We start from the raw sequence: 25,391 nt of genomic DNA on the forward strand, positions 1-25,391 counted from the left end.
GACCTTGAACTTAATTGTGACCTTGTCCTTTGTACTGTGTACTCGACCCAAAAGTGAATCTCCTCTGTGCAGCCTACTGATAAATGGTAAATGGTGAATGGTGCATTTATATAGCGCTTTTATCCAAGGCGCTTTACATAGATTGTGCATTACATTCACCCATTCACACACACATTCATTCACCGGTGGCAGAGGAAACCATGCAAGGCACCAACCTACTCACCGGGAGCAACTAGGGGTTCAGAGTCTTGCTCAAGGACTCTTTGACATTAACTTAGGGGGAGCCCGGATTCGAACTAGGAACCCTTCGGAAAACCCTTTGTGCTCTTATAACGGTTTCTCTACCCCTGAACTATGCCACCAGGTTGCATGTTCATCCAAGTTATTTTAACATAGCTGTCTGGTAGAAAACATAATCTCTTGATTGATTGATTGATTGATTGATTGATTGATTGATTGATTGATTGAAGACATTATTAGAAGTTTGCATAGGAAAATGTACAGTTTCATGACGGTACAGTTCACTGGTACAAGGTCTACTAAAAGGAGATCTGAATGACAGACGGATAGAACACAGTACTATGCAGTAGATATAGTCAGGAAAAAAGGGGAAAACATAAAAAAATAAAAAAAATAAAAACATACAGTAGGTAAATACAAGCCTGACAGAGGTGACAGACACAGTTATGATTTTGTCCGATGTAGTGGAATCATGCGATTATCTTGGCAGCTTGATTGACAGTATGTTACATTTTAATTCCAACATACATGCTTTGCAAAAGGGGACAGCCTCTGAAAAATGTCAAAGTTCCCTCTTGACCCTTTTTTTTTTACATAAATTATACATAGAAACTGCATTAACATTTACTTCAATATGCTCGTATGGCAAATTCAGCATCAGGGCCAAAACTGCTCTTTTCAAAATAGTGCAAGTCAGCAGTACAGATGTCCAGCAAGGTGACCTCACTTAGCGTTGAGAGCTCCACTATTTTCTCTATTTTAGAGAATTTGGGCTTAATAAGTTACCACTTGTAACTTAGTTTTTTGCTGCCCCCTGTTTCTTTCTGAAATGATCCCTTTGTCCCTCTGTAAAGACCAGTGGTGGAAAAGGTACTCTCATGTTTTACTAGTAAAAGTATCAATACTGCAATATAGAAATTATCTGTTACAAGTAAAAGTCTGTAATTCAAAAGTTACTTGTGTAAAAGTATGAATGTATTGGCATCAAAGTATACTTAAAGTAACAAAAGTAAAAAGTACAAAATGTAAGAAAATAGTGGATCTACAAGCTCACAATGCGTCGCATCGCGGCGCGTTGTGAGCTTGTAGATCGGCTATTTTCAAACAGCCTTGGTACAAAACATGGCTAAAGTGGTATGTTTTAAAATATCATAACTCATACATGAAAAGTAACTAGTAACTAAAGTTTTCAAATAAATGTTGTGGAGTTAAAGTACAATATTTTGATCCGAGATGTAGTGGAGTAGAAGTAAAAGTATTGGAAATTGGAAATACTCAAGTAAAGTACAAATACCTAAAAATTTTACTTAAGTACACAGTACTTAAGTAAATGTACTTAGTTACTTTACAACACTGGTAAAGACTGGAGCAATAGATACAGTAGATACAGTAATACTCATTCATCCCCACCTCCATTTCCCTGATGAACTCATGCCAGGGGATATAGATGACAGTGATGGTGTTGTTTTGTTTGTTCTTTGATGCTGATGAGGATGTTGACGATGACGCACGCACATTTATTTGTTCTTCTTTTTTATGATCCTATGTTTTTTTTTACATAACAGCAAGTATATATATATATATATATATATATATATATATATATATATATATATATATATATATATATATATTGGCTTGCATTTACATGCCTAACAAAGTCAATTTATTGAGTCTTTGAAACGATGTGCGTCATACCGTAACTGGAGGCTCAATGGAGTCTCTGGCCTTGGCAATTTACCTTAGTGGTCTTGAAAGCTCAACATATTGTGCATCAAAGCTGGTATCTGCAGCTCTCTCAACAGCCCCCCCTGCATTGTATAAAATATAGACAGTATATTAGGTAAGATGTTGATTGTGGACTATATATTGTCCTGTCCCTCAACACGTTATGTGGTTTTAAATCAAACTGAGAACACTGTTGTTTTCCCAGAGTCCGCTGCATTCTGTGTGTCAACATGTTTATTACATTATATGCAGTTTATTACCATGAATTACCAACTATCTTTCAAGTATGCATTATGCTATGCTATTATATATACTGATATCATCATGGATCTCCATATGTGTGCATACAAAGTAGAAGGACAGACAGATATAGAGATCTCCATATATGGGCATAAAAAGTACAAGGACAGACATATATAGAGATCTCCATTTATGGGCATAAAAAGTACAAGGACAGACAGTTAGAGATGTCCATATAAGGGCATAAAAAGTAGAAGGACAGACAGCTATAATAGAGATCTCCATTATGAGCATAAAAAGATATACAGGCAGACAGACAGACAGATACTGAGATCTCCATATATGGGCACAAAAGGGTCACAGACAGACAGACGGTTAAAACGGGTGTTATGACAACGAGTATAACAGGGTCGATGCATTCCCTAGTTTCATTGTTCCCAACTTGCATCGTAGCCAAGTAGGCCGCTGCTCAATGGGCACAGGACAGGTCTAGTTGTTTTAAAACTAAGACCATTTTAAAATGTATAGATATTGTACTGGACAATCTGATCACCATTGGTAACATTTTTAAATGCCACTATTCTAACCTTGAATTAGTTAGTTGCTCTTTTCGTTGTCTTTCTGTCTCTCTCGCTTTCATGCGCACACACACGGTGTAACCTTGTGTCAGCTGATGCCCTCTCGGTCCCAATGTATGGCAATATATCGTCGTTGTCGGTTGGAAACCTCGTATCTCCAAGTTTCAAATTTGTATGTTCTTTCACAAAGTAAAGCCCTGCTTCATCGTACAAGGCCGTCGCACAAAAGTAGTGAAAACAGCAGATCTACAAGCACACAACGCCTCACGGTGCGAGGCGTTGTGTGCTTGTAGATCGGCTGTTTTCACTAGTTTAAATAATTTTTAAAATGAAAAATGCAAAATGAACGGTTTTGGACATACTGTACAAGGTTTTTACCCAACAACGACGATATGCTACTTTTTTATGTCCTGGTGCTGTGGTACTCAGCAGGATGCAGAGTGCCTCAGGGACTACATGACTATTAAAAAGTGTGGTAAACTACAGTACTGTGCCTACAGTAACTGAAGAGGAACTACAGTACTGTGCCTACAGTAACTGAAGAGGAACTACAGTACTGTGCCTACAGTAACTGAAGAGGAACTACAGTAGCTGTGCCTACCAGTACTGTGCCTACAGTAACTGAAGAGGAACTACAGTACTGTGCCTACAGTAACTGAAGAGGAACTACAGTACTGTGCCTACAGTAACTGAAGAGGAACTACAGTAGCTGTGCCTACAGTAACTGAAGAGGAACTACAGTACTGTGCCTACAGTAACTGAAGAGGAACTACAGTACTGTGCCTACAGTAACTGAAGAGGGTTGTAGTCATGACGTGCCCACAGTCTGGATTAGGGATGCGGTATCGGTACTCGTGGTATCGGTACTCGACCCGATACAACCCTATTTTGCTGTACTCGTACTCGCCAGATACTTCTCACGGCAGCGCCCGATACTCTGCTGGGGCGTCACAAGGGGGAGAAAAGTGGGACTGAGTTACTAGGGCTCAAGGTGAAAGCCAGGGCCTTAATTATTTTATACTTTTGCTATTGAAAAATAGCAGATATGCAAGCTCACAGTGCCGCACTGCGAACGAGGCACCAGTGCTCCAACGATACAGCTGCGACCACTTAAAGGCATCAGCATCACGGCATGCCTTGTTGCGCTAAACTTACCTCTAAAGTTGAATCTCTTTCATATATCCTTCACCACCTCACGCAAATTGCAAAGTATAGGCTACTGTAGGTAAGTTAAACTTCCCACTAGAAAGCTGTGTGTGTGTGTTTGTTTGTTTGTCTCTGTCGCTCTTGTCTTGCAAGCTCGCTCTCTCGGTGAAGTGTGTGTCTGTCTGCAGGGACGTGCAGAGAAATTTTAGAGAGGCAGGGGCTGATATTTCTAGAAGGCCTTTTGGTGGACAATTCTCTTGAATGCAGCCTTCAGTTATGGTATGGAAAGGGCCCGGGGACATTTGCATTTTTTACCATAGTAAAAAAATGCATTCATGGACACTTTTTACAGACTGATCTGGCAGGGGCTCAAGCCCCCGTTGATGTCAAATTGTCAATGTGTGTACGTGCCTGCCTGCCAGTGTAGCACAGCTGAAAAAAGACGATTGATTGAAGAGAATAGAGATTCTGTGGGCTTCGCCACCTAGTGGTGGAAGAAATTACCTCTGGGAACTCAGATTGCTGTGGGCTAAATCAATGAATGCATTTCTGAGAATACCAGAAAAAAATAATAATTTGACATTATGTTATAGTTGCGGAAATTGGATAATATATTTTTTTAGAGGAAAAAAAAAGCGTAATTTAAATACATTTTGTATTATTAATTGTACTCGTATCGGTACTCGGTATCGGCGAGTACTCAACATGAAGTACTTGTACTCGTACTCGGTCAGCAAAAAAGTGGTATCGGGACATCCCTAGTCTGGATGTCATAATCACAGTGTTGTGGTGTTCATCGACACTATTGTTCTCTCCTAACTAACCTTTAGCCAATGAGGAAGTGGCATTCTCGGTGACGTCACCTTTTTAGACTAGAGTAACCCCTAAAACGTTTTAGAGTAACCCCATTGAAAATGCAAAAAACGGCAGCCACACTCGCAATTTCCCACAATTGCATATTTCTAGTTTATCAATTAGTGTGATCCTTTACGCTTTAGAAGTTTAGATTATTGCACAATGAAGCCTGGTTTGTTCCCCCAGCCAACAGTAAGAAAAGGCAATCTGTGATGTTCTCGAGCAACACTTTTGCGGAGCTGCTCCACTGACGGCAAATAGCAGATTGATGATGTGGACACCGACACTGCACAGCATAATCTTCCTGGGCTTTGGGTGGTTTGTGGTTCAGAGCCCTGAATTGAGGAAAAATACAGTTTATTTGGGTGTAAAAGCTCAACGTTTTATTAGATCACATTATCACCCTTCCGCTTTACTGCCGGCAGCTCCAATAAGTGTCTAAATATCTGAGGCCTTTCGTTTGTGGAGAAACAGGTATTAAGGAAAAACGATGCCACCCTTATTTCAGCATACTGTAGCATATCGTCGTTGTCGGGTGAACACCTTGTATGTCCAAAACCGTTCGTTTAGCATTTATCAGTTTAAAAATGAGAGAATGATTTAAACAACGCCGCCGCGAGGCGTTGTGTGCTTGTAGACAGGCGCGCCCGATTTCGTTTTTTTTGCGTGCAGAGATCGGTTTTCGGGCGGTTTTCCCCCCTCATTTTCCTTCAGATACGGGCATTAACGGTTTTATGATGTATTATTTATTTACTTTTCAAGTTATCACTACTGCAATACATCTGTACATGAAAACACACTTCATCAGAAAGTCACAACTTAAATAAATAGTAAAAACGTAAATAGTAACTTACCATTGTTGCTTGTTGGTCAACTTGGTCCTCCCGAAATGTACAGTTCTAGTTCTGTAGCAACTTGGGACAGGTTGTGAGGTCGGTATCCATTTAATTCCAATAAATGTACATATAGTCCATTCCAGCTGTCCAATGAAAAAATCATGCTGTTTCTTCCACACCACAGCCAAAACAAAGTCGCCACATTATGATGTCATCACTCACTGAGAGTCAACTGTAAGCTATACAGGCTGCGACCGCGTATTTCCCGGTGAACCTAAGCGCAAAGGTGGGGCTTAGGAGCAATGAAATAGAAATGGGCGTTGCTATTTACTCAGGGCACTGGACCGAACCATTTCGGGGATTTTAGACGGGGGGGGTTTTAAACATTATCGCTCGCGTTTAGTGCGTGATTTTCAGAATTCAGACCCCTAAAAGTTTGGCTTGGGGGTCCCTGACTGCGGGGGACGGGGGGGGTCTTCTAGAAGTGAATGGAGGGGACGAAATTGGACCTGGAAGGTGACAAAAACCCCTTGTGCCCCCCGCCATTTTCGCCTATGCTTGCTAGATCGGCTGTTTTCACTACTTTTGTGTGACGGCCTTGCACGATGAAGCAGGGCTTTACTTTGCGAAAGAACATACAAATTGAAACTTGGAGATACGAGGTTTCCACCCGACAACGACGATATGTGTAAGAGCCATTTGAGGCATCTTGTTATTTAGGCTTAATTTGATGAATCATAGCTCAAGGCCATGGTTGCCTGGGTTACTGCCAGGTATTTAACTCTGTAATCAGCCTCAGGTGTTGCCAGTGGCAGAGGCAAACGGTTTTTGACTGTGATTCATGCGCCGTGGTCTTATGAGCGTTTTGTTTGTTCATTTATTTACTTATTAATTTGTATGCTGAAAGTATAGGACCTAGGCTACAGAGAAATAAATATAATGTATATGCAGTCAAAGGAAACGTTTGGACTTCAGTTATTATGAGCACACGTCTGAACTCCCTCGGCAACCAGTAGCACACAAGTATAGGACTACAATATGTATTACAGTATACTAGGTGTATGTTGATGCGTGTGAGGGTGTCACAATATGTGTGAATTAACCAATTAAACCATACTCTCTTGATCTCTTGTTTCCCCGGGAGTCTATACTTGCCCAGTTCCTTTTTTGAGCGGTGGTCACACCGTCTCCTATTCGTGGCCATGTGTGTAGGCGGGAGGCCGTGTCTGTATGTAGCCTGAGTCTGTATGTAGCCTGAGTATCAACTGCAATACCAGTGGCGGCCTGAGTGAGCAAGTATGGCTCACACACACACACACACACACACACACACACACACACACACACATACACATACACATACACATACACATACACATACACACACACACACAGGGGGGGGTTGGGGGGGGTCAGCACACGCCACACACACACACACACACGCACACACACACACACACACACACACACACACACACACACACACACACACACACACACACACACACACACAAGCTGTGTTTTCTTTTGGAGAGAGGAGGACAGAGTCTGGTTGCCAGATTCTGTGATTGAAACAAGCGACCAGGTCTATGAAATACTGCACCCACCCAGTAGTGCTGTTGCGCAGCCTCCACAACCACCGCTCAGTTCACACGGGTGTGATTTTTTCCTCTGCACCCTTCTTTCCAACCAGCCACTCCTATGCATTCCTACATAAGCTTTGTTAATGTAATAACTCTCTCCGCCATTGGTATTGTGAACATAATATCGCTGCCTGGCAGGTGAATCTGACACTGGCGGTCGAGCATACAATTTCTAATCTGGTACTTCATAACATCCTGTGCAGCACAAGAAGGAAATATAACTTTGATATCAGACACCAGGTTTCAGTGTAACTTTTGTGTCGTATCGATGCAGGCTATTTCCTCAGTTCACCTCGGGTTTCGCCAAACGTCACCCTTCAAATGGCGACACGATCTCAGAACACATGAGAGGCAGGGGAAAAAAGCAGTGCTGTAGAGCAGGGGTTCCCAAACTTTTTTGGCTCAGGGTACCCCATATTTTTTTTTTAAATCTGAGACACCCCTACATTATAATTTTCACTCCCAGCACCTTATATTTATAGCATATCGTCGTTGTCGGGTGGAAACCTTGTATGTCCAAAACCGTTTGTTTTGTATTTATCATCTATAAAATGTACTAAACTAGTGAAAACAGCAGTCTTGTATGATGATGAAGCAGGGCTTTGCTTTACCAAAAGACGTACACATTTGAAACTTGGAGATACGAGGTTTCTGCCCGACAGTGACGATATTTTAGTGATTATGTTGCGAGGAAAACGTTGAGATAATAGCCATTTTGGTTAGAACTGACTGAAAATAACTGTGTACTTCAAGTTTAAAATGAGTGTCCAAATAAATTCCAAATATTATCAAATGATCTCGCGGCACCCCTGGACTGCCGTCTCGGCACCCCAGGGTGCCCCGTCACCCACTTTGAAAACCCCTGCTGTAGAGAGTACTTGTAGAGGGAATCAGAAATTCTAATGAAGTTTACATACAGTGTTGTGCATGTTAGTCGTGCGTTCTCCCTCACCTTTCAGGCCAATATCGTGCCAGCCCAGCGCCATATACGCCCACACACGCCACGCACTCCACTTTACTGGCCGCTTTGATCTCACCTGCGAACATTCAGACATTCTGTACTTTTGCACGCACACACACACTTGGGCTGTCCACTGTGACACTTATTATTCACTTTCCAAAGGTTTGAGTGCGTGCATGTACAGCACATGTACTGTACTGTTTGCTGCTAGGGGTGTCACGACATTTTACATGACGATAATTATTTGTCACTCAAATAATTGCGATTAGCGATTTAATTGTGTTTTTGTCGTTGACAATTACATTTCTGTTTGGCTTTTAGGCTTTGAAGTTGCACATGGTAGATATGACACATAACCTAAATATACAAAGAAATTATTGACATATTTGACAACTTTATACTTAAAAAATAACATTGATAGTGGAAATAGCCGATCTACAAGCTCACAACGCGTCGCGATGCAACGCGTTGTGAGCTTGTAGATCTGCTAATTCCACTATTTTCGCCTTTAAAAAAAACACGAACATTTTTCAACATGGAAACGATTATGACGATTATGAAAAATAATGGGGATTATGTCAATTAATTGCGATTAGACAATTATGTAATAGTTTGCTGCCACAGCTGGCCCTGACGAGGTGTTATTCTCCATCACTGATTGTCATCTCTCGTGCCTGTGGTACGTCATCGCTGTCGGGATGGAAACCTTGCATGTCCAGAAACTATTACTTTTTCAGGGAATCTATAAATAGGACCTGTATGTAGTCACGAGCTGTTGTTAGTGCTTTCCATTGGTTCAATAGCACGTTGTGAGCGTGTAGATCGGCAGTTTTGTGGGACACTCCATGGCACAGTAGGGGCGGGCATGTCAAAATATGGAGATACAAGGTGCCCGACTCAGCGGCATGTAATAGGCGATGAGAGCGCACGCACGCGCACACACACACACACACACACGCACACACACACACACACACACACACACACACACACACACACACACACACACACACGCACACACACACACACACACACACTTACAGTACTGTGCACAGACAGGACACATCACACATTTCATTTCCTTTCACATTTTCACCATACATGACAGAAACGCTGTCAGTGCTGTTCAGATTTCACAGGCAGTGCAGTGTCATGTTGATGCTCTTGCATTAGAATGCGATTAATTTGGCAAACACGAGTGTGTGTGTGTGCGCGGTCGTGTGCTTGACATTGGTTTGTGGGGGGTGTGTGTGACTTGTTTTGCAGTCACGTCACAGAGGCCGTTGATGCATACGCAGCAGGATGGCTTAGCATACATCGCTCCCAACTAAAGCCCCGCGGCCTCTGATTAGATCTGATCAACAGACACACAGCCCAACGATCTGATTGAATTAGCGATCCTCCAGTAACCTTTATGCCCGATGATGCATCGTGGGTTTATTTATATATTTATTTACTTTCTCTCTCTCTTTGCTCTTCAGATTGATGTTTTCAGATCTATTTGCTGTGTTGTGTTCTAGTTTCCAATCATCTGATAGATGGTAGGGCCATGACTTCAGGGAAATTATTCATGTCACGATGTATGTGCTACTGTATTTACACAAGGCTGGCTTTCTGTGGGTTTTGAAAGAGACACTTTCAACCTTGTGTTCCTATTTTGGGCATTTCATCATAGGTGAATGAAATATATATATACTGTATATTCTTTTTAAAATTTTGAAGCAGCGAAAATAGCTGATTGCTACACATTGTGGGCTTGAAGATCAGATTTTTATTTGTATTTGCTATCTGTCGTACATTGAAGTGTATAGGGCTTACGTGATTAAGCTCTTGAAGGAGAAGAGGACGTGACATTGTTTAGTTTCCCTCTCTGCACACCATGGACGCAGCCACTTCTAGCAGCGGCACCCAGGGATTTGTAGTTGAAACGTCCGTCCGTCCGTCCGTCCGTCCAGAAGCGTCCGTCCGTCCGTCCATCCGCTCCTGTTCCCAGCTGTGCAGGCCATCGATTCCTCCTGCCTGGAGATGTGGGTGTTGTCAGATAGCACTGCCAGTTGAGACACTATTGACACAGCAGGGCTGGCAACCAATACACCCCCCCCCCCCCCCCCTCCCTCTCTCTCTCTCAATTTCCTGCCATTTGTCATCTGTACTACTACCACTCCATCCCTCACCCCTTATTATTTCACTTTTTTCTTCTATCGCTCTTTCCTCCATTTCTCCCCATCCCTCTTATGCACTTTCACTGATTATGTTGCTCTATTCCTCCTCTTCTCTCTCTCTTCTGGAGAAAATGGAGAGAGAGAGAAAGTGTTCTCTCTCTCTCTCTCTCTCTCTCTCTCCCTGGCCTCTCTCTCTCCTCTCTCTCTCTCTCTCCTCTCTCTCTCTCTCTCTCTCTGTCCCCCTCCCCCTTCCCTCTCATTTCTCTTTCTCTCACTCCACTGGCTCATACTGTCACACACACACACACGCACACGCACACACACGCTCACACACACTACACTACACAACACAACACAACACAACACAACACACGTGCACTCTCACTCACATTTTAGCCAGCAGAGCTACAGCAGCCAGTTGGTTCATTCATCATTCATTGCCGGAGCGAGCGACTCACACATCACCTGGTACGTGCTCTCTCTCTCTCTCTCTCTCTCTCTCTCTCTCTCTCTCTCTCTCTCTCTCTCCCCCTCTCTCTCTCTCTCTCTCTCTCTCTCTCTCTCTCTCTCTCTCTCTCCCTCCCTCCCTCTCCCACTCCTTCTTCCTCGCATTTGATGACTGCATTGAAAGCCTCCAAGAGAGAGGGGACAGAACAGTGTTAGGCTTTGACAGAAAGTGGAGAAGTAACCAAAGGTTAGTGCGGTGCGGTGCGACGCGGTGCGACGCGGCGGTGGCGGGATGACTGCCTACCTAAGGAAGCAGCGCAGCTGCTACGCGGACCTGGACGGCAGGGGAGGAGGCTGCTGCAGCTGCGGGGAGTCGCCGTGCTCCTGCGGCTGGCAGCACCACTACTACCCCCATCAGCCCCAGTCCCAGTCCCAGCGCTACCACCACCACTATGGCCCCGGCGGAGGAGGAGCCACCACGCTGCCCAGGAAGGCGGGCCGGATGATAGCCTGGCACTCGGAGGGCTCGAGCCCCCCCGGCCCCCTGGCGGGCGTCCGGGCCAAGGGGGGCAGCTGTGACCTGTGGCCCTCGGAGTGCGGCTGCCTCCAGAGCTGCCAGCAGCAGCCCTATCAGGTAAACAACATGACATCTGCCCCCGTGCAGCCCGGAGCTGCCTGGGTCCCCCCCCACCGCCACCACCACCGTGTCAGGGCTGCTGGGAGAGAGAGAGAGAGAGAGAGAGAGAGAGAGAGAGAGAGTCTCTGTTTGTTTCCCTCTGAGGACTTGAGGCTGTTAGTTGATGCGATGTGTTTTGTGGTAAAGCGGAGAGAGGCGGTGAAGGAATGCTTTTCAACCACCCTCTGGCATCACTGTTTTGGATGGATGTTTCTCTTTGTTTTAAGATTTCCAGAATTTTCAAAAAACGCTAAGATAGCAGCTCTTCAAGCTCACAATGTGGGCTATATTTCTTATTTTTTTGCTTCTTTTGAAATAGGGCATAAGTTGTTAATGTTTTCTGTGTGTGCGTGTGTGTGCGTGTGTGCTTGCGTGTGTGTGTGTGTGTGTGTGTGTGTGTGTGTGTGTGTGTGTGTGTGTGTGTGTGTGTGTGTGTGTGTGTGTGTGTGTGTGTGTGTGTGTGTGTGTGTGTGTGTGTGTGTGTGTGTGTGTGTGTGTGTGTGTGTGTGTGTGTGTGTGTGCGCGCGTGTGCGTGCGTGCGTGCGTGTGTCTGGTCTGCTGTGTCCTACTCTACGTTGACCTGATGAACCAGTGACTGTCTCAAACAAAGCTGCGTCAGAGTTGCTGTTTTCGCACTAGAGTCATTTGATGACTCGATTTATGCATTATTAAATACGGACATGCCTATGGACACATAGAGACTTCTATCCCTATTTTTTCCTTTTTGGTAGATGTTTTATGGAACCTTACGGATGCAGACAAAACCGAGCAATACCATGGTAAATCGTGGGAGCAGTGTAGACCGTGAACTAACCGGTTGGGGCTACAACAATACGCCACAACTCCAACCACCCCCTCCCAACCCAGTGCTCCGCGAAAATACTGACGACAGTGGTCCTTGATGCAAAAAAGGTTGCTCTAAAAAAAGATTTGAAAGGAAAGTAACTTGTACTTTCCTTGTATATATTAACCATGTACCTTTTTAATTTTAGTTGAGTATGTTAAGTGGTAATTTTAACTTTTACTAAAGTAATATTTTATGTGAGTTATGGTACTTATAATTTCTAGTATTCTATTACAGGGGTCTTCAACAGGGGGTCCGGGACCCCTAGGGGGTCCTCAGAGTTACTACAGGGGGGCCACCAAATCCTTGTGTGATAGGATAATTATTTTCAATGAAAAACGTTGATCCCTCGCATCCCTTGCACTGCGAGGCGTTGAGAGTTTGTAGATCGGCTATGTTCGTCAAAGAGGTTTGGTGTAGAGGTCAAAAAGAGCGGACCAAGTACAGAGTGAGTGGTCAAGTTTACTACGTATCGACAATTGAAGTGGCTAAATGTCTGGGGAAAAAAAACATTAACACAAATCAACGTGAATGATGACAGTGCTGTCAAACAATTCAATGAAAATCTGCATAACCCATTTATACAATATGTAGAGGGGGTCCCTGCTTCAGCTCTCTCTCAGTTAAGGGGTCCTTAGCCTGAAAACGTTGAAGACCCCTGCTCTAGTACTCAGTATGCAATCCTGATTAGTGATTATATTATGACATCTTAGACTGTTGCCATGTTTGTTGTCAGAAAACCTTTGACTCTGAACTGACCTCTAGTGGATGCATTGCTTAACATCCATGCCAATGTAAAGGATGTATATTAGAGCAGGGGTCTTCAACGTTTTCAGGCCAAGGACCCCTTAGTTGAGAGAGAGATGAAGTAGGGACCCCCACAACCTGTTTATAGATATAGTTTCATTGTTTGACAGCACGATCAACAGTGTATTTTGGATTCATGTTAATGTGTGTTTTCAGATATTTAACCACTTGAACGGTCAATAATTAATAAACTTAACCTTTGTCTGCTCTTTTCCTCCTCCAAAGCTCTTTGCCGGAAATAGCCGATCTATGAGCTTGTAGATCTGCTATTTTTGGCTAAAGTTAATATGAACGCTAGGGTTCAAGTGGTTAATATAAGAAAGGGGAAAAAAAACAAGTTCCTATCACACAAAGATTTGGAGGACCCCCTGTAGCAACTCCGGACCCCTGTTGAAGACCCCTGTATTAGAGGGTATATAGCTCACTTTGATGACTAGATTCTGAACAGTATGGGTGAAACACTCACAATGAGACTGGATAGATACCTTTTGACACAGAACGGCTGCTGGCAGTTTTGTTACACATACTCCTAACTCACCATACACAACAAACATGAACAGTATTATTAATTAGTGATGCCATATTCTATATGGGTTACAGATGCACGGAAGTATATGAGCAGTGACAGTTACACTGATGGAAATGGCCGTATTTCTTTTCATACGCAAAAGGGAGCATAAATTAGCTTTAAGTCTGCATCGATTAATGTTTGATTGTGTGTGTGTGTGTGTGTGTGTGTGTGTGTGTGTGTGTGTGTGTGTGTGTGTGTGTGTGTGTGTGTGTGTGTGTGTGTGTGTGTGTGTGTGTGTGTTTTTTTGGCATTTATGTTATTTATTTATTCAACACACCACGCACGCACGCACGCACGCACGCACGCACGCACGCACGCACGCACGCACGCACGCACGCACGCACGCACGCACGCACACACACACACACACACACACACACACACACACACACACACACACACACACACACACACACACACACACACACACACACACACACACCACATGATCAGCTGACTAGCCGGGTATAGAATGTCACTTCATCTGGCTTCTTTACAAGTCTGAACATAAAGTGCTGAGTGAAGATTCTAGAAGGGCGTGGCTGCAGATTCAGACGCTGCTCTGCCTAATGAAGCCGTGAGCTTGACGAGCTTTTCAAAAGACGCGTCTCCACTCAAGTGTGAATAAAGGCCCAAGCTTTGCTTTGCAGACCCTTTATTAAAGTCGATGCGTGTGTTCTGGTGTGTGTCTGTGCATGCGCGCGTTTGTGCACGCATGCGTGTGAGAAAGCATACGAGAAATAGTTTACCTCCTTACTTTTTTGTGAGCAATCCAGCGGCACTAGTAAACAGTTGTTCTATTTCTCTTCATGCCGACTGTAGTTTGGACATGGGTTAAAGTACTGTATCAGCCTCTGTTCCATTTCACTCTTCTATCCTGTAATGTGGATCTCTGGTTCTCATAGTCAGGTCTGGAGACCACCAGGGATCCAAAAGTACACGTACAGGTTTATAACTCAGAGAGCGTACAAATGGAACCATTTGTACACTCTTTTATGGTGTCGAGATAAAAATGGATAAAAAGAAATTGCATTAAATGGATGTTCGTGGCTTAATGCATATTAGGTCCTTGAACTGAAAAGGTTTGAGAATCAGTGATGTAGATCCTTCCAAGTGGATGGGTGTCTGCAGAGCTGTTGATGGCCATGATGACTCAGCACTACATTATATTCATAACTGCCTAATACTTGGACATCTGGATCTGAGTCTGAACATTATCACTGTTAGCAGCTCGGAGGGAAGTCTGCCAAGTTCAGCCCGGTACATTTTTCTTTGACTGGATGGATTGTCTTTTCCACCTTTCATCCCAGAATTGAGCCAAAGTACACCGCCATGAAACTGTTTTAAGTGCGTTTCAGCCACTTATCCAGTGAGCCACTTAACCACAAGAAAATTGTGAATGATTTAGAAAATAGCCAATCTAGAAGTTCGCAACGTGTCATGCTGCAAACTGTCAAAATAGTCATTTTGTTATTCTCTTTTGTCCCCTATAATGACATGCCCAAAACTGTGATGCCAGGTAAAAAGTGGTTAAAGTTGAAAAGTAAATGGGGCACGGTGGCGCAGTGGTTAGCGCTTCGCCTCACAGCTAGAAGGTCCTGGGTTCGATTCCCGCCGGGGGACGCTGTGGGTGCTGGGGGCGTGTTTCTCCCTCCGCGTCATCAGCGCCCACACCCTAGGTGGGGTTGGCGATAGGGCCTTTCTGTGTGGAGTTTGCATGTTCCCCCCGTGTCTCCTAGGGTTGATACCCTCACAAAAACATGCAGTAATCCTGGTCTCAATAATGCCTCCCCCTGGCCAGCCGGGGCGCTTGATGGAGGGGAAAGGAACTGGTTGGAATAACGTGTTCCTTCCACGTGCTACGTCCATCCCGGGGAAATCCCCCCTGTCAGGTGAAAAGAAACAACTTGGACTACTCATGCATTGAAGGAAGCATGAGGTCAGTCCGTTGTCTCCCCAGGTGCGGCAGAGGGAGAGCAGAGCCCAGGATTACATAGGCAATTGGCACTGGGTTAAAAATTATAGAAGAAAAGTTGAAAAATAACATTGTGTGCTCGCCTGTGTGAATCCATATTTTTCTGAATGACAATTGCACCTGTTACAAAGATGTATAAGTGAGCACCTGCGCATCCTGATGCATTGTGTTTGTGCAGCCATAACATGAGTTAAGGTTGCCTTGGGCGAGGCTGGCAGCAGTTAATGCAAGACCATCCATCATCTGGCTCAGTGAAGGAAAGAGGGACTCCATACGGTCATTCATTTATACTTAGCTGTGTGGCAGCGTTGCACATTGAATATCGTCGTTGTCGGGTGGAAACCTTGTATGTCCGAAAACCGTTTGTTTTGTATTTATCATTTTTAAAATGATTTAAACTAGTGAAAACAGCCGATCTACAAGCACACAATGTGTGCTTGTAGATCAGCTGTTTTCACTACTTTTGTGCGACCGCCTTGTATGATGAAGTGGGGCTTTACTTTACGAAAGAACGAACACATTTGATACTTGGAGATTTCCGCTCGACAACGACGATATACTACTGTAAATCTTCAAGATCACGACACGTCAAAGCACGCTGCGGCGTCGCGTTGTGAGCTTGTAGACCGCCTATTTAACGACCTATTTAACGGCCTATTTAACGGCTAACGGTGTTAGCTTGTATTGTAGATCGACTAGTTTCACTCTTTCCAGTGAAACTCCTCCTTGTCAGGAAAAAAGAAGCAGCTGGTGACTCCATGTGTGTCAGGATAGAAGTGGTTGCCTCTCCAGGCCAACAGTGAGGGTTAGAATATATCGGTTTGGCCGCTATATCAGCCATTATTAGATTTTTTTGGAGAACGTCTGGATCAGCAGTAGTCGATGCACAAGTCATGGATTATTTATCCTGTGGGTTAGGGTTACACTGTATGCTCCCAAAATTGAATCTGTGTGACCTTGAAATGTTACTGGGAGCTTTTGTGCAAATAAATAATGGTGCAACCCTTTTGGTCTTTCTTTTTCATATTCGTATTCTGTAATGTTATCTTTGAATAGGCAACAATGAGTTATCAGTACAGAAAGCCATAGAGTCAAGTTACATAATGCAGACATCTTTATCAGGGTTGGAGACTTTCTCCATAGACAGATATTAATATTTCTTTCACCGTTAGGACAAAAGCTGGGACTTCCCAGTTCGATTCCAGGCTGGCCGGACCATTTGCTGAGTGTCATCCCTGTCTCTCTCCACTTCTTGGATTGATTGAATACTTAATTAACACGTTTGTTAACGGGTTTACAGGTAGTACAGTTATGCTAAAGCCCAAGGGGCTTGTTTCCATTGTGGTCCTTTGTAGTTTGTACTCAATTAATCAGTAATTGCGACCAAAGGTTTAGTATGTGAAACGGCACATCATGTCTCTGTCTGTCTGGACACTTTTTACGGTCTATGGGTTTGTCGCTCTGACATCACTGTGATGTCAGGGGTTAACCACACTAACAGAATCCCTTTTATGCCTATATATGGAGATCCCTGATGTCATCAATATTAAGCCCATATCTAACAGGACTTCATATGGGAATGCCCATATATGGAGGCCACATCGGCCACATACCACACTAACAGAATCCATATATGGCCAAGACAGCCCATATATGTGTGGCTGGTTCAGAGAGGGATCTCTATGTATGGGCATAAAAGGGATTATGTATGATGTCAGATGTCATAGAAGTCATAGGACTTTCACATAACGAATAACTGAGTAAGCATGTTTGGGCTCTCACAGCATATCTCCATATACTGTACATTACATGGATCTCCATATATGGGTATCAGGGGTCTCCATATATGGGCAACTGGTCCGATATGCATCACTGGCCAGATGGCCAAGACAAGATTGCCCTTTAGGGCGAGGTCGCTTGTCGCCCTGAGGCGTCTTACGAGTACATACAGTACAGTATAATATAAAATACAATGCAATACAATACATATTGGAAGAAAAATCTGTAGCATAATAAGGTATATTTACAGAGAAAGCAGGATTGGGGGCAGAGGATGCTACTACAAAGGTGTTCAATACTCAATTGTATTTTAAGGTCAGCCATTCTTGTTCGTTAGTTGGGGTAGGGAGTCAAGATCTTTCATGGGTATTGGTATGTCGTTACACATTTTGGCAACATAGCAGAATGCATTTCCCCCATGTTGCAGTCAATAAAGGCAAAACAGATAATTCCCCCTAAATATCTTGAAAAATAATTATATCGTCACTGTCGGGCAGAAACCTCGTATCTCCAAGTTTCACATTTGTAATTTTTTTCGCTAAGTAAAGCACAGCTTCATCATACAAGGCCGTCGCACAGGTAGTGAAAACAGCCGATCTACAACGCCTCACTGAATCATTTTTAAAATGATAAATGCAAAACGAAGAGTTTTGGACACACAAGGTTTCCACCCGACAGTGACGATATGCTGTACATATATATTGATTGATTCATATTGTGATATCCAGATATCTCATCAGGAATAGCATTGTTATATGTAAGAATGTGAACAGATGCTCCTTTGTTTATTTACTGGCTGGCTGCCACTCCCAGGTTGAGTTTGTTTGTCCATTTAGTGTTCCTACTGTATGCATGCTTTTACAGCCTCCTCATCTGGGCTTGTGTTGACTATTTTTACATGGGATGCTATAGTGAAATATTCATGGACTCCCCGTTTTTCTCCATGAGCCACTACACATAAGTGTTGTCCCTGAATTATTGAGGAAAACCCAAGTATAGGACAAACCCTAAGTCAAGAAATACAAGCTACATACAGTACAGTAGACTGCCTGATATCAGGCTCTTATTTACTCCTACCCCCTTATTATATACTATTCATAATCCATATAAACAATTACAAATATAAATGTACATCATATTATGATATACATTATGATATACATTATGATGCATTATGATATACATACTATGATATACATTCCTATACTTACTATACATTCTGTTATATATTCTGTAATATACATACCGACTTTTGCGTGTGTGCGCTTGTGTGTGTGTGTGTGTGTGTGTGTGTGTGTGTGTGTGTGTGTGTGTGTGTGTGTGTGTGTGTGTGTGTGTGTGTGCGTGTGTGCGTGTGTGCGTGCGTGCGTGCGTGCGTGCGTGCGCACACGTGTTGTGTATAGGCATAACTGTTCTATTTCTTGTATTACACTCACTGAATGTAATTTGTCATGAATCATTGGTATGGTTTATGTGTGGTGGGTTGCTATTATCAGATCACACATGAATGTCAGTCTTAATGTGCTGCTTTGAGGCAGTGGAGCCATCAACACAAACACAAATGAGTCTCAGTGCATCTGAGCATGTCATTTATGTGCTCACTTGACTGCCCATTACTTCTGCAGGCGCACACCCTGTGAGACTGTGTGTGTGTGTGTGTGTGTGTGTGTGTGTGTGTGTGTGTGTGTGTGTGTGTGTGTGTGTGTGTGTACTCTTTACTGTGAGTTCTACTTGTGCTTTTATAGGACATGTAAAGGGATGGGCGAGCAGTTCTGTGCGTTCATGTGTTTGACAGCGAGAGACATGTACTGTATATCAAGCACTGTACTGCTGCACATGCCAATATGGGCTTCTGTTCTTTAAACACTTTAACCGTCTATTCTTAGCAAAACGGACCTGAGTTGCAACTGTACTTGAACCCATTTGCCTAAAATAACCGATCTACAAGCTCACAACGTGTTGCAATGTGACCCGTTCTGAGATTGTAGATCTGCTATTTTTTAATGTTCTCCCCAGAGTGGATGCTGGGGTTCAAGTTGTTTACGCAGGGGTCTTAGAGTAGTTAGGAATGACATTATTAGTAGCTGTAAATGAGTCTCGATCCCCATCACCATTCCCCTCACAAAGCCCATTTACCCACAGTTATTGACTGGCTTCGCTATCCAGCAGAGCTGGTGAATGGTAATCTATTCCTCTCTTTTTAAATACGCGTCAGTCACCCTGACACCCACACTTTCCCTCTCTCTGTTTCTCTGGCAAAATGTGGTCCTGCACACACCACACATGAACTCAGGCGCACACGCAGGCACACATTAACAGACAAATTATTAATTTGTCAGAAAATGAGTATGAAGTATGAATATGAATGAACATCACAGGTACATAAAATGCTATGATTCATATTGTTGTTGTCGGGTGGAAACCTTATTGTATGTCCAAAACCGTTTGTTTTGCATTTATCATTTTAAAAATGATTTAAACTCGTGAAAATAACCGATCTACAAGCACACAACGCCTTCTGCTCCGCGGGCTTTGTGCGCTTGTGGATCTGATATTCTCACTAGTTTTGTTTTTTCTTTTAGCGACAGTCTTGTATGATGCAGCAGGGCTCTACTTCACACAAAAGAAAGACGTACACATTTGGAAACTTGGAGATACAAGGTTTCTGCCCGACAATGACGATATTCTCTTTTAAGATATGTCTATAGTTGTGCTCTATTCTGTAGGAATTGCTTAGGGACGCTTGTGGGTTGAGTGCCATTTGCTGTATATCTTGTGGTGAAGTGACTGCATAAAACATGTCCTAAGTGCATTGCTTATAAACAGGGGAAAATATTTAAACGTAACAGTGTAGTGATGAGGTTTATTTTATTTTATTATATTTGTGTGGTATCCCAAACCTCAACCAAATAGACTTTTCCTAACCCTGAACCAAACAGCAAAAAAATAATTGATCAAGTTAAACTTTGTCTTGAGCCAAAAGTTACACAAATCCACCATGAGACACTGGAAGTTTGAGCTGATATTGTTCTATGTGGTCTGGAATTTGAGTTGTACAAAATGTACACAACTTTCTGTAATGAATGATATTACAAATTGATGTGACAAATGTGCACCGACTATGCTTTTTGTAGGATAGGAACTAGGGATGCACCGATATCTTATTGGTATCGGGTCCCGATATGACTTAATTAAGTCATATTGGGATAGTGGATGTCACCGATCCAAGTCCCAGATAAAAAATGGAACAATCATCTTTTATTTTCTCCAAATACAATCTAAAATATGAACCCTTGTTGTAAAAAAAACAAAGTTGTCCTTTAATTGAAAGGCAGTGCATTTTCTTTGTACTTGCTATGTAGCCTACTGTATCGGGTATCTGTAAAGTATCGGGAAATATCCAAATGTATTTATACTACATCTACACGACATCTTGCAAAGGTGACATGGGTGTTTGAATTTTTAAGCTACCGTATATTTAGTACATATGTAGTACATCTTGGCCAAGTGGTTTGGTATTAAGTTAGCGATACATACGGGTGATGACCCGGAAGTAGATCAGTAGAATATAAAGATCAGATCGGATCGAAATGGAAAAAACCTCTCTCGGTGCATCCCTAATATGAACTTAGTTACAAAGGTCCTTCACCCACTTCACGGTCTGATGCGTAGGAGCAGGCAGTCGATGCAATGAGCCTGAATGTCAGTGAGGTCAGTGAGATGAAGGTCAGTGTGGTCAGTAAGCCATGTTGCAGACAGTCGCTGATCTGCTCTCCAGAAGATGTAGGTCTACTGATGGGCCATCAGGATATAGCAAGTGGACCCCCAAATAATTGTCAAAGCTTAAGATCTTATAGTATATAACATTTAGTACTAAAACATTTATAAATAAAAAAAGTCACAGCGTTTTCTTCTTTAAAACCTAAAATAATTACGGTAGTTTTCATTGTAATACCTATAAACACAAACAGGAACTTAAAGTATACTATACCAGTAAGACTCCCTAATCAAGAGATAAGCGACCGTCAGGTCGCGTACACAAACTTTAGAAGGCAATCGTGGCCAATCAGGAGGGAATATGGGAAATGATCCATGTTGATGACATGACTGTAGAGATACTGTGTACTGCTTTGCGTGATTTTAGGCCAAAATCTGTAGGAGCAGTGTCCAAAAATGTGTTCGGCAAAAATCGGCCTGATGGTGGCGCTAGAAGAGGGCCATGTGAGAAATGAGGTTGTGAGTTGCCATCTAAGGAGTGAGAAATGAGGTTGTGAGTTGCCATCTAAGGAGTGAGAAATGAGGTTGTGAGTTGCCATCTAAGGAGTGTGTGTGCAAAGTTTGGCATGGATAGGGGAAACGGTGCCTAGATAAGGGTAGGGCAAAAGGTGACGGGACGGACGGACGGACGGACGGTGGAGCTTTTCATAGTAACATAGTTCCATTGCCGAAACACAATGGATTAACTGATCATTAACATAAGCATGCTCTCAAAATGCACATGGCCCACCCATCTGACCACTTAACAGGGCTGCTGTGAGTGTGAACTGGAGACGGAGGACAAATTCTGTTGACATTTTCTTGGCCCAGGGCAGATAACTGAGTTTGATTTATAAAAGAGAGACACTATGTGAAAACACTCTGTCATTCATTTGTTCCTGAGAGGTCTGAGGGCCTTTGGAGCTTTCACATTATGCACGAAAATGCTGACTAATGCTATGATCTCAACTGAGAGGCAGACACAGAACAAGTCCGAAAACGTGTTTAGAAATAGAATGATATGGAAGCTGTGCTCTTGATTCATGTGACTTTGGAACAGATGAAGAGCAACTATTGCATTGTACATTGTATATATTGTATGTGACTATGTGTTCCAATCTGAAATATCTTCATGACATTGATATACATCTGATCTCTAAGAGATACAAGTTTGATTTGAAAGCAGGTGCAGGACTTTCTCATGTACTGAATGTCGGTGATTTAGCAGTGCAAGTTTGACCTAGTGACTTGGTCATAATTTATCTGCTGTCAGTCACAGAGATACTAGAGCAGGATGGCCCTGAATACAGTAGAAAAGGGATGGAACATGACAAGACACATAAATGCAGGCCTGATGTCATACCGTCAGTGAGAACCAAGCACCGCCCTCTTTTATTTTTTTTTGCATCTTGTCACTAACATTCACACTGCACCGCAAATAAGTAACTAGGTCGGAGGGGCTTATTGTCGGTACCAGCCGAGAACACAGGGGTCTATCCCCGTTACAATGAGCTAGGAGATAGGAGATGGGGAGATGTGGGAGCGCCACAACTACCAATTATATTATAGTATGTTATAGCTATTTACTATATTGTGGTATGTACAAAGTGCTGTACAATGTGTAGTATGCATAATCTACCCATTGCAAATGTATGGACTGCAAACATGAGATGTCGAAGCTGTTGGGAATCCCTTATAAACATGCAAATCCTCCCAACTACTCGAGCGCTCTCATCTCTAACACACAATATGGTGTAATTGATATGCATTGCATTCTTTTTCATGATAATTATTCAGAGAGAGTTGATGAACCCATTCTATTATTATTTCCCTTGATTACCGAGTTTTATTCATCTTGTAAGGATAAAATCAAAGGCATCATTTCAAAGGAACCTCAAAATACATCCTTCGGCAGTGTCTTTTGATGTAAGCTTTATGTGTTGAGCATGTTGTTTACATGTCTGGTATGTTGTGCCTATGACCAGAACTGACAAACACTGAATTCACATGATGGGAACCCTAACTTTGGACATTTCTACATGTGCAAGGGAGTGTTTTTTGTGGTTGGATGTTATACATGGTCTGTCATTGCCTTATAATTGTGCCTTTTTAAAGTGCACCAAGCACGTTAATATCCAGTAGTAATAAAAGACAAACCACAGGGAAAAAAAATTAAGAATAGTGTAAATTGCTACCTTCCGAATTGGACTGAATGTGACCGTGAAATATTCCTTTCATTATTTTGCAAAAACAAATTTCATTTTAGGTGTAGAAGCAAGCTAGCGGCATAAACCTGCAAGCCAGTCATGTACTTCACAAATGTATTGCGTTTGTATGAAATGTGTTTTTGCACACCTGCTATCTTTGGAAAGGTATGCAGGAGAGGGAAAGTTAAAGTAAAACAAAAAGAGAGTTTATTAATTCAACATTTTGGTCAACCCATCTTCATCAGTCATGATGAAGGTACAGTGTGTTGACCAAAAGGCTGCATTAATAAACATGCTAGTTGAAGACAGCGTTCCCAACTACTCTCTTTTAAGAAGTGCTTGGCCATCATTTTAATTAGGACGTTTACCCCTCCTCATAATCCTACACAGACCGGGATAAAGAAAAATCTAAAAAAGAAATCTGCTACTATCACAAAATGGAAACATCTTTGGGAACAAGGTTATTATAAGGGTTTAATATCACAATACTTAAGTTGCGTAGACGTATCATGTAACCCTTCTCCATGCCCTCGTTTAATAACATCTCTCATCTCGTATTTCCCTTTTCCCTCAAGTTAAAAGTGTCTCGCTGTAATGGCCAAATCAGAGGGATGCTCAGTGCGTCCTGCTGTATGAGGGGATGTTTATGGTACCATCCAGCAAATGGAGGGCTGTTAAATTGTTTATGATGCTGATGTCACACAGCATGATTCAGAAGCTCAGGATCCATTTTTATGGTAATGGGCCTGGGCATCTGCCTAACACACTGCTGCCCATTCGTACTAACACTGCTCTCTCTCTCTCTCTCTGTGTGTCTGTCTCCATCTCTCTCTCCCTCTCTTTCCCTCTTCTCTAATTACAGGCCAGCCCCGCCCCAATAATAGTCAACACCGATACGTTGGAGTCAGTACCTTACGTGAGTTTTCTTTTCTCTTTTTATTCGAATGTTTGTACAAATACATATTTATTGTTTTAAAGAAAATATTAGCCTCAGCTTCCTTTCGTTCATGCTTCCAGGTTTAAGGGAAACTAAATAAGCGTGGCGGTGTTTCACTGCAGAACACGCCAAATCTCTGTAAAACAAATTTTACGTTTTTGTAATGAATTATTGATAGTTTTTGAAGAAGAAAAAAAGACTGCACTTTGTTTAGGGTTAGGTTTTGTCAGATAAATAAACAAATAATATATTCTACAAATGAGGCTTTTCAGAGTGTTAGTCTCACTCTGTATGCATCCATTGTCACACTAGAGTTAATTAGTCTAAATCTCTGGATTTTACTGTGTGCATACTAGGAGGAGGTAGTTATTTGTGCTTGATAAAGTTGGCAGGCTTTGGGGCCATAATAAAAGTTGCTAAATATACGACTGCTTCCATGGCAGGCAATGAGAACTCTAGATTATGCCTGCCAGTGGTTACTTGCCTGTGAAAGTCTAGACTAGTGGTTCTCAAGCATTTTAATTTCAAGGACCCCCTTAACTCTGAGAGTGTACAACGGTCCATTTGGTTCCATGTGTACACTTTCAGAGTTATAGACCTATAGAGGTCCATTTGGAACCTCTCAATGACCGCCAGGTCGCAAGTTACTATGAAAAGCTCCACCGGCTGTCCCTCCCACCGTCACGTCACACTTTTGCCCTACTCATATCTCCGTCACCGTTGCCCCACACATTTTTGGACACTGCTCCTACAGATTTTGGCCTAAAATCACGCAAAGCGGTACACAGTATCTCTAAAGTCATGTCATCAAAATGGATCTGTCACATTTCCCATATTCCCTCCTGATTGGCTACGATTGCCTTCTAAAGTTTGTGTCGCTTATCTCCCGATTAGGGAGTCTTACTGTTTTTTTTTTCTTTCTGCCAAGTGACAATACTCATACTTCATCATTAAGACTCCCTAATCTGGAGATACGCGACCGTCAGGTCGCATGTATACACAC

The 25,391-nt window shown here is 42.7% G+C and overlaps 1 protein-coding gene across 1 annotated transcript in view; it reads left to right on the forward strand.

Moving 5' to 3' along the window:
* dlg2 (discs, large homolog 2) overlaps positions 1 to 25,391 on the forward strand; it is a gene marked incomplete at its 5' end in the record, with an annotated part of 145,816 nt that overhangs the window by 65,220 nt on the left and 55,205 nt on the right. The window contains one exon of the mRNA XM_080749255.1: positions 24,314 to 24,367. Coding sequence (XP_080605381.1) covers positions 24,314 to 24,367 — 54 coding nt within the window. The remainder of the gene's footprint in view (positions 1 to 24,313; positions 24,368 to 25,391) is intronic.

This window comes from Nannobrachium achirus, assembly GCF_963921795.1.
Source record: "Nannobrachium achirus genome assembly, chromosome: 19".
NCBI classification, from domain to species: Eukaryota; Metazoa; Chordata; class Actinopteri; order Myctophiformes; family Myctophidae; genus Nannobrachium; species Nannobrachium achirus.